General features: G+C 47.9%; 1 protein-coding gene across 1 annotated transcript in view; it reads right to left on the reverse strand.

The window, feature by feature from the left end:
• The window catches only part of MMP20 (matrix metallopeptidase 20), a 45,874-nt gene extending 39,224 nt beyond the window's left edge, over window positions 1-6,650 (reverse strand). The window contains exon 1 of the mRNA XM_002922012.2: window positions 6,525-6,650. Within this exon, the coding sequence (XP_002922058.2) occupies window positions 6,525-6,650 (126 nt within the window). The remainder of the gene's footprint in view (window positions 1-6,524) is intronic.
• Window positions 6,651-10,426: the final 3,776 nt, after the last annotated feature.

Below are 10,426 nucleotides of genomic sequence, written 5' to 3' on the forward strand. Positions count from 1 at the left end.
GCTCAAAACCTCTACATTCATCGTTCAAGACACTTTTCTAGGACTTCCTGTGTGGGGTGAGAGCCAGAGCCCACTGCTGGCCCAGGGGTTTCAACTGCCCACCGCATTTCAGGGTAACACAGAGCAGCTGAAGATTTAGTGCATGTTTTATTTTATGTAAAATTTTATATTTATATATTATACAAGAGGTATTTATGTAGTGCATATAACTATCATGTTAACTATATGTTTAGTTATATTCTGTATAAATTATGTGTAGGATTTCTGTTATATGTACATATTTATGTACACAAATAATAAAACACTGAAAGCAACCTTACTGTCTAACAATAGCAGATTTGCTGGGTATAGTATTACACATTCATATCAAGTAATACTAGACCTCAAAGGTCCCATTTTTGAAAGATACTTAATGGCGCGGAATAAGGCACTCAGTGTAATGACAATGCAGAGGTAAGTCTTTATACAGATTATAATCATAATTTCAAAAATAAATCAAACCTTATGTACGTGTACATATTATGCTTCTGTTTGTTATATATGTATATTAATATAAGGTTAATATGCAAATTAACATTGAAAATCGGTCACTTGATATATTGATAATTAACCTATGCATGTAATTTGTATGAACTCGAGTAATGTCAATAAGGGAAAGAAATGGGTCTGTTTGAGCCTGTTTACCTCTGGGCTGGAATACTGTGGGTGACGACTTATTTTTCGTCCTTTCCTAGATCCCAGAGTTTTCTGCTGTGAACGTGGACTGCAGTTCAGGAAACAATTAAAAGGAGTAAGATGTGCTCCTGGGGGGTCAGCCGATCCTCACCCCCCCCCCCCCCCCCCCCCCCCGCTGGCCGGGGAAAACTCAGTTCCCTGGTGGTGGTTCCTTGTGAGAATCTTAACAGACAAGGACCCAAGAGGATGAGAAGGGGGCCGCGTGGAGCCCCAGCCCTGGAGCCGGCGAGGGGCTCTGGAAACAGCAGCAGCCATGCGGTTCCATTCCCATCTCTGCAAGTAAGCATTTTATGCTTCTGATCTTTTTTGCACGATGACGTTTTCGGAGCCTCTCCTCTTCTCTCAAGTTGATACTGTGAGAACGCAGCGCTTACAGTGAGTCTGAATTATGCTCTTTCAGAGGTAAGCTCGGTGCGGAAGACCGGAGGCTCCGTAGCTGAGCAGTTTGGATTTCAAAGATTGTTCCCGTGTTAGGTTATGCATGGCACATGCTGTGTTCTAATTTCCGTTTACAAAATACGGTCATACGAGAAGATGCTCATGATATCTTACGTGGAAAGAGATTCACAAGTGTCCTTACAGAATCAGCCACGTTTGTAAAGAAAAGTGTGTGCGTCCGGACACACACAGGTAAATGCTCACAAATAACCTGGACCAGGGTGAGGAAGACAGGGATCGCCCAAAACTCAGTAAGCAAGAGTAATAATACTTAATGCAACATTAAGAAAATAAAAATTAATGCAAAGAAATCCATGATGAGCAAAACATTGATACTTTAAATAAAAATGGGGTCCAGTTCCACCTCATGCCCTCACCCTCGCCGCAGCCCAGCGTCATAGCAAAGTGTTGTTTTTTTTTTAAAGATTTTGTTTATTTATTCGACAGAGATAGAGACAGCCAGCAAGAGAGGGAACACAAGCAGGGGGAGTGGGAGAGGAAGAAGCAGGCTCATAGCAGAGGAGCCTGATGTGGGGCTCGATCCCATAACGCTGGGATCACGCCCTGAGCCGAAGGCAGACGCTTAACCGCTGTGCCACCCAGGCGCCCCCATAGCAAAGTGTTTTGAGAAACACAGATGAATGGATGAATAGTGGTTTTATCTTAGTGATGCAATTGAGAATGATTCTTTTTGGTTACCCATGTTTTATAATGTTTCTACTTGAACGTATGATTCTACAATGTTTTTTTTCTTTAAAAATATGCGGAAGATGTCAGACTTGCAGCTCAAAAGGTTTATCCTGAAAGGTAGGACTAAAACAGTACCTGACACAGTTCTAGGCTCAGAATGCATGTTCAGTCAACCTTTGGGCTCTTTTTCTTTAGGTAAAATATGCAAGTTTGCTTCTTTGAAGACTTATCAGATGTTCTGAGTACTCAGGGCCCAAGTTGTTCTGGGAACTTTCTTGCCAAATTTATGGACAAGGTTTTCGAATCTTTCCAGACTTCAGATGTTCAGGGAGGCACTTAGATGTTGCGTTTGTGTTAATTCCAACACTTGGGTGTTGTTGGCTCAACTCCGGGCACTGTTGGCACTGGGGGTCAAAGGGCTTATACCCCCCCAGAACTGTCCTATTTGCTCCCCACCTTTCCCACTCCCCCATTGTTCAAATGACAGGATTTTAGGGTTGGCTCTCGGGGGTTCTTTCTCTGCTCTCTTTCAGCACTGGAGAGAGTAAAATAATAGAGGCCACATGGCCGGGCTCCCCAGCTCCAGCTCTCTGTTCAGTGCGTGTTCCTGGCATCCTTCTTGAGAATTAAGAACTTAAAACTCATATGTGCTTCAAAACACGGGGAAGTTCACGATAGGGTTTCTTCCACATTTCCTTCTGTTTGGGCTGAGTTGCAAAGAGGGAATCGTGAGGACTTGGGATGCTGGGTGAGGAATCCCAGCTTCTAACAAGTTCAGCAACGCCCTTCATGTCTTGGGTTTTCCGTGCGCTTATCTACAACACGAGGCTGGAGCTTATTCTATGGACCACACCAGCGTCAGAATCCAGGGAGGTACTCAGTGTGAGAATGCTTTTCAGTGTACGGAAGACTTTAAATGTGTGCACCCTTTCACATATTAAATCCTCTTCTGGAAATCTGTGCTGAAAAAATCATCCTTTAGCTCAGGCTGGTGTAGGGAAATATTCACAGCAACACTGTTCATATGGAAATAATCCATGGGTCCAGCAAAGGAAGCAATTCAATAAATTATAACTCACTTATATTCTGGAATATGTGTAACTCCTTAAGGTGATGTTTTTGAAAACAGTATAAAAATCAAAATTTTTTTATGCAATAATAATCAGTGATAAAGTTAGGAACCAAACATAATAATTTAAAAAAATCTCTTCATGCACAGAAACTAAAATGGTAGTAAAAACACCTGAATTTAACAGTCTGTATTTGGAAGCTTTCAATTTTAATTTTTAATCATCTTTAATTATAAGTTCATAATAATGTGATAATGAAAATTTATATTATTTTAAAGGACAATTTAACAAACTGTTAAATGTTGTTTTAAATGTTCTATTGATATCACTGGGTTTTTTCTTTTCTTTTTTTTTTTTTTTTAAAGATTTTATCTATTTATTTGCCAGAGAGAGAGAGAGCACAAGCAGGGGCAGAGGGAGAAGCAGGTCCCCACTGAGCAGGTAGCCTGACAGGACCCTGGGATCATGACCCGAAGCTGAAGGCAGATACTTAACTGACTGAGCCACCCAGGTGCCCCAATATTACTGGTTTTTAAGAGCAAACAAAAACAGAATAAAAGACACTAAGCATTTTATTAGTCCATTGTTTTCAAAGCCTTTATGCTCATCAGCAAAACCGAATTTAGAAGATGCAAGTGGGCATTAAGTAAGTCAACTAAAAACCTGCTCATCCTTTAAGTGTAGACTGTTGTGCTCGTGGGTTGGGGGGAGCCATATGGCATTTGAAACTTTTGCCTGTCTGGTGTTTCCAAGTGCAAGAAATAATCCATTCTCTGTGGAAAGAAGGCCCTGTGGCAGCTACTGATAGTGACCCCAGTCCCCAGGCCTCCCTGGTCCACTGGCCACCTGGCTGTGGGACCCAGCCAGGCCCACTGCGCGCGGTCTCCCAGTGCCTGCCACCAGCCTGATGCGGCCCCCAGGCTCCTTCACCCCAGATAGTCATGTGACCGGCTCTTTCATGTAGTTCAGGTTCACCTCAAACGTCACAGAAGAGCCTTCCTGGACTCCTCAGGTGACAACGTCCCCCACTGTCCCCCAGTCACTATCGTCGTGGCTCATCTTTCCCCCCAGTATCACTCATTGCTTTGAAATAATCTCAGACGCTTGTTGATTGACTACTTGTTGATCTCCTCCTGGCACCCCCCCACTCCCATTATCCCCACATAAGTGCCCGAGAACAGGGATTGGACTTGTTTCGTTCACTGGCGTTTCTCCAGGACTTAACGGTACTAGCACATACGGGCAGGAAGCCTTCCGTGAACCACGGTTGCACGGAAGCCCTTCCCCCGCGTACTTTCGTAGTGTCTCATCGGATGCACTGTAAGGTTGTTACAGACCGAAGTCCCCCCTCGTCCACAGAGATACGATCCGAAGCTTGCAGTGGTGCCTGAAACTGCAGATAGAAGCGAACCCTATCAGTGCTGTCTCTTCCACACGTGCACACCCAGGATACAGGTGAACTGTACACGGGGCCCAGCGAGGGATCGACACCAATAACTGGTAGTAACGTAAATTGTAACGTTACACCGTGGCAAGTTATGTGAATGTGGGCTCTGCACTCCAACTTGTGGGGATGACGTGAGGGGATCAAATGGAGCGAGGTGAACGATGTGGGCGTGGTGATGGGGCGTCGGGCTGCTAGCAAACCCTCTGATATGTCAGAAGGGGGGTCCTCCACTTTCCCACCAGGAGTGACTGTGGGTAACTGAAGCCACGCACAGCAGATAAGGGCGAGCTGCTGTATTTCTATAAACCACAAGGCAGGACGTGAATTCTTCCCAGTCACTGGGACCCACTGCAGACCTTTGCCCGGATCACACTAGCCTGCTAAAAAGGGTGCCTTCTCCCTGCCCAGGGCTGGTGCCTGGGGCTGTGGCAGGAGACGTGCTGTTCGCCAGGTTTCTCTGGTCCTTGGACGAGCGTCTTTCTGAGGGGACGTCGTAAGGGAGCCTGAGGAGAGCAGACTTGTTTTGGAGCAGCGGTCGCGAGGGACCCCCAGCATCCCAAGGCCACTTCATTCTTCCCAAATACTCCTAGCAAGCCTATCTTTCGCCGAGGCGCTCTGGTCTCATTCCTGCACAGACTGCTCAGGGCTCAGCTACGTTTATCTGTGAAGGGCCGATAGCGAGTATTTTCGGTTCTGCGGTATTCCGCCGCCGTGGTACAGAAGCAGATGACATGTGGACGGATATGCATGGCTGGTTTGGCCCGATGAGCATCGTTTGTCTGCGCCAGGACTAGAATCAGGGTCTTCGGTTCTGGCCTCGGCATCCCCCTCCTCCCGGAGGTCACACGACTCTAGTTTCTGAATCAGTGGGGCATGACGCTCGGTGAGGGAAAAGTATGCTGGGGAGAAGGGGCCCAAAGCTACGTGGTACCAGCGAAACACTTTGAAATAGGCCCCGGAATTCTGAGGTACCTTATCTTGAATTTAGTTTAGGTAACAGTGGGCTCCAGTCCCAGGAAGCGCAGGGGAACGACTCAGTTCTTGGCATCCGCTACCTTGTTTATAAGCAGGGCTGATGTTAAAATGCTGATGACTGGCATGGTGAGGGGCTGACTAATTAGGATGGATGGGAGTGCAAACAGTTGGTGTGTGCATGTGCACAGGGGTGGCGTGGCGGTCAGGAAAGCCCCTGAGGCACGGCTGGCAATCACAGACGTGTTCCCATTCGATGGACAATGGAAAGGTCCTGGCCCAAAGACATCTCATCCACACACGCCCGCTAATGTTGGGAGTTCCATCGTTACACATTTCCCCTCCCCAAGATTTTAAAGTAATCCCTACACCCAACGTGGGCTTGAACCCACAACCCTGAGATCAAGAGCCACCCGCTCTGCCTACTGAGCCAGCCCGGCGCCCGCCCCTAGAGATGTTTCTTTAGATGACAGATCGCCACCTTCCCTTAAATGCAAAAACCGCTTGGAAGCAAATAAACATTGAATCACTTGGAGTCACATAATTGTTGCAAAAATTCTAACGTGAATTATTTGTATCACATCCTTTCCAACCAGTAACGAGAGATCTTCGAAGAGGAAAATACAGAAAGGGTCGGTGAATCAGGTCCCTGGGAACAAGCTCTAGAGAGGAAAGGCTCTCACGGCGGAGCGGGAAGGTGCCCAGGACAAACGCTTCACTTGAGATTTTGACCAAGTTTGCACCCAACGCCGGAGCTGTTTTCTAACGTGTGAACCAGGAAATCTTTCTGGTGGCCGCCAGGAAGCTTGTCGCCGCATTGAGAGCCTACCTCACCCGTGCGGAACTGGCATCTCGGGGGTTATTTTTCTGCCCTTATTTCCCCCCGACATGATTCCTCCAATACTTGGTCTTTCTGTCTTGCGTGGGGTTTGGGAAGTCGCTTCAATTTCTGTAGGAAGCGAGCTACCTGGAGACTCGTCCATTTGGTCGTGCCTCGCGTAACCCCCAGTGTACACCAGACCTGGATCTCAGCCGACCAGGAGGTAGTCTCTCCTTGGCTCCGGGGCGCTTAGGAGGTGTTCTAGAACAGTAACGGATTTTTCCGTGTTTTCCCGTTATACCCGTGCAGGTTTTCCGGGGCGGGAGGAGGAATTGTGTAAAGATTCACAAACCTGTGCGAGGTGGAAGTTGTTCCGTGCGGTCCCGGGGGTGTCTGCAAGCAGGGAGGGGGCCGCGGTGGAGAACTTGAGCGCCGCGATAAGCAGCACAGCCAGGCCCGACGCGGGGAGCACCTTCATCTCCTCGGGGCGGCTCGGGGATTGTATCAGCCCGGGGCGAGGCAGACCGTGTGCAAGCACTCCGACCTTGAGTTCTTTTATAGCATCACACAGGTCTGGGTCCTCGGAGCAAGGATGATTCATGTCTCGAAAGGTAATTATACAGCTCGTTTCTCTCCCTGATGACGGGGTAACACCAGGGTACACGGGAGTCGGGGTAAAGCTTCATTCCCTGAGATTTACCAAGTCACAAAGGCAGAAAAACACTAAGTTTTAATGAAGTTTGTCAGCTGCTTACACAAATTGGGGTAAACTTGATGAATTTTAACCCAATCCAATGGAAACGTTTGAGGGGTCTCAGTGTGGGGGCCTTTCTCCACTCTGAGGACAGAAGAGGTCAATGATTAGAATACGGTTTAATTCCTCCTTGGTCATCTGGCCCCCTCCCCCCAAAATTCGATGGGCCGCCAGCACCCTCTGCGTCCCCTCGGGCATTCCTCAGTCACGGGCGCTATTCCTGCTGATGGTTCTGGGCACGCAGGACCCTGAATCATCAGGGAAACATCGCATTACAGTGTGCTGACTTAGGGTGGAAGCAGCCTGACAGCTGTCAGAACACCCTTGAGTAAGTTAATGCACGAGATGCGTCTTCGTTAACAGACACGTTGCACAGAACTCCCCGCTCCCTGGCACTCCTGGCTACCTGGGGTCACAGTCTTCCTCCTGGCTCTGATTAAGATAGATCTCGAGCCAGAGACAGCGTGGAGAAATGGTTTCTATGGTGGGAAAGCACTTTGGCGTCAGACAAAGTGACATTCGGTTTTAAGATACTTCCTCGCTGTGTGACTTTGGGCAGGTTATTTAACCTCTCTGAACATCAGTTTTGTGTGTAGTGTGTGTTTAATCTGCAAAAGACCGGCAGCAACACTGTGTGTGAGCTCCTCAGGGTTGCGGGAGGAACAGCATATAGCGTGGTGTCTCGTGGCCGCTTGGGCCGCTTGCATCCAGCGGACAGATTCAAATCCGCGTTCTGACAACTGTCAGCAGGACTTGGGGCAGGTCACTCAGTCTCTTTCAGCTGTGGTATTTTCATCTGTAAAACGGGAGGAAAGATACCTCTTTGTTGGATTGTCATAAAAGAGTAAATCAGGCCATAAAAAAGCTCTCTGCAGACTGCTCAGGGGACACCAGCTCCTACAAAACCATGTTTGACTTAACTCTTGACTGAGGGGCCAGGCTCCTGGCAGGTTTGAAGAAATGCCATTCAAATGGATGAATGGATGACTCGATCAGTGGTTCCCAAAGTGTGGTTCCTGGACCCGTGGCATCACTGTAACCTGGGAACTTGTTTGAAAAGCCAATTCTCAGACCCCACCCAGACTCACTAAATGGGGCCCAGTGGTCTGTGTTTTCAGAAGCCCTCTGGGTAATTCTGATACACTAAAGTTGGAAAATGCTGGATTAGTTGAGCAAATAGCACCATGGGGGCTGAGGTGAAATGAAAAAAAGTATAAAAAATGCCCAGAACACCGCAGGCACAGAAAGCATTGAGTACTACCCTCGCCTTCCAGAGCAGTGTTTAGTGGTGACAGACCGTGTATTTGAATGTCATTTGTGAAGTTTGCTGCAAATAATTTATTGCTAATACTTGTTAAGTCATGAAGATGTGTAACTGACTTGCCTTCTGACTTAGACTAGATTCAAGGTTATTCCCGTAGTGATCCCTCCCCGCCACCCCCTGCCCCTCGCTCCGGTGCATTCGGATACACTGTCCTGCACGCGAGAGGGCAGCCGTGTGTGGGGTCTAGTGAGCAGCCCCGGGTCCTCGACGAGTATTTGTTGCATGCGTGAACAGCATCTCTGCCTTGTGCTCTGAGACTCTGCTGTAAAACAGAAGGAAAATCAGAGACCTACGTGACTCGTCCAACTCACTGAATTGTAAGGTCCTCAAAAACTGAGTGGTACAAAGGTCACAGCAAAGCTTGTTTTATAAGTGAATGAACGAAGGTACAGTGTATACTCCTGGCCACTTCTGGTCTGAGGACAGGAAACGATTTCAAAATTTGCATTTACACACTTTCCTGTTCCCTGCGGCTCTGCTCTCACACCCTCAGAGCAGCAGGAATAAAAGAACAAGGACAGAGGCCTGGAAACTTTTCCACTTGACAGTCTTATTGGCTTATTTCCACCCCAGATCATTGCTCCAAGTCCTTGCGATGGTCCTGAGCCAAAGGCAGCCAGGGAGTGGAAGACAGTAAGGAACTCGGGGTCAACAGAAGATAGTCTCCCTGGAAGAACTTGAAGAATCACTAAATTCCATTTCTGGAAGCCGATTGAGATAAACAACTGTCTAGAAGGGTGACCTTGGTATTTCTAGAAGGGTCCAGCATCTGTTCTGAATGACAAACTCAGGCTGGTAATTTCCCACTAGGCCACTAGGTGTTTCCTTTTCCTGATTTTCCTTTTTTTTTTTTTTTTTTACAGGGGAGAAAAGTCTTCTTTCTTTCTGTCGTTCTTGCATTAAATCTAAATTTAAAACCAAATTGTTCCAACCTACAGCGATCCTTTCAAAGCCAGTCCGCAACTCAAAGGACATGAAATGAGAGACTGTGTCACCGAGGACTGTGGAGTGCGTAGATCTGCGGAAAAACAATCTGCAAGGGACAGGAGGCCGGTAGCCTCCAAGCAGAGGATCCCGCAGAGTTCCCAGAAACCGTAAACAGAAGTTTCCACGCGCCGCTAGGACAGGGAAGTTTAAGTGACGGAATCAAGTGCTCCATGGAGGACTGGTTCTTGCCAGGTCCCAGCTGGGTTCAGTCCCGCGCTGGGATTTCTGGGCCGGTGCTGCGATGCAGGCCGTGGGCTGAGAGTAATTGTTGAATAAGTAACTGACCACCAACTTGTCTTCCTTCAATGAGAGGCATGGACTTTGTATTTAGACCTAGAATCAAACACTGACTTGGCCAGCTTTCTTAAGTATTAGCTGTTGGGGTTTTGAGCTGTGAAATCCAGTTCTGGCCAATTTAAGAGAAAACATTTTTTTTTCCCTTAGATTTTATATATTTGAGAGAAAGCACATGCGTACAGAGGCAGAGGGAGAAGCGGACTCCCCGCTGAGCAGGGAGCCCGATGTGGGGCTCAGTCCCAGGACCCTGAGATCATGACCTCAGCTAAGGCAAACGCTTCACCAACTGAGCCCCCCAGGCACCCCTTTTTGGAAAAAAATATCAGGTAGCTCAGAGAATTAGAGCACCAAGCTGGGAGAACCAGCAGGACCAAGGGTGGTAGAAACCGTCACCAAGAATGGAGTGTTGCTGGGACCCTGGCCTCTTATCACTGGATGGTTTTCCCGTTGAGTGGTTGAGGCCACTGCGGCCAGGCTCCTGGCTCTTACGGTCCTTGTCTCATTCCCTCAGCGCTCAGCGTGCAGTGGGAGGGTCTGTGGTTGGGCCGGCCACACGCCCTCGCCCTCTGTCCAGAAGCAAGAAGCAGGAGGACCTCTGTAAGTTGGTGTCCATCCGTATGAAGAGGCAGGACCTGTTCATGGAGACCACCAACCATACATACTAGGGAGTATCTCCCAGAGGGGAATTCTGTGCGGGGCAGCCAAAGAACACATCAAAACCAAACCTGGATAGTGTCCCCCACAATCTGGGAAGCCTCCTGCTTTGTGACGTGGAGGATAAAACCTAAACCAGGAGGATGTGGAGACGATTAAAATGGCTAATGGATGCTTAGCACTCAGTCCAGGTCACAAACGGGAAACTCCAGAATTACTCTTTGCCATGAATTGCAAA

The sequence above is a fragment of the Ailuropoda melanoleuca genome, chromosome 8, assembly GCF_002007445.2.
Source record: "Ailuropoda melanoleuca isolate Jingjing chromosome 8, ASM200744v2, whole genome shotgun sequence".
Classification (NCBI taxonomy): domain Eukaryota; kingdom Metazoa; phylum Chordata; class Mammalia; order Carnivora; family Ursidae; genus Ailuropoda; species Ailuropoda melanoleuca.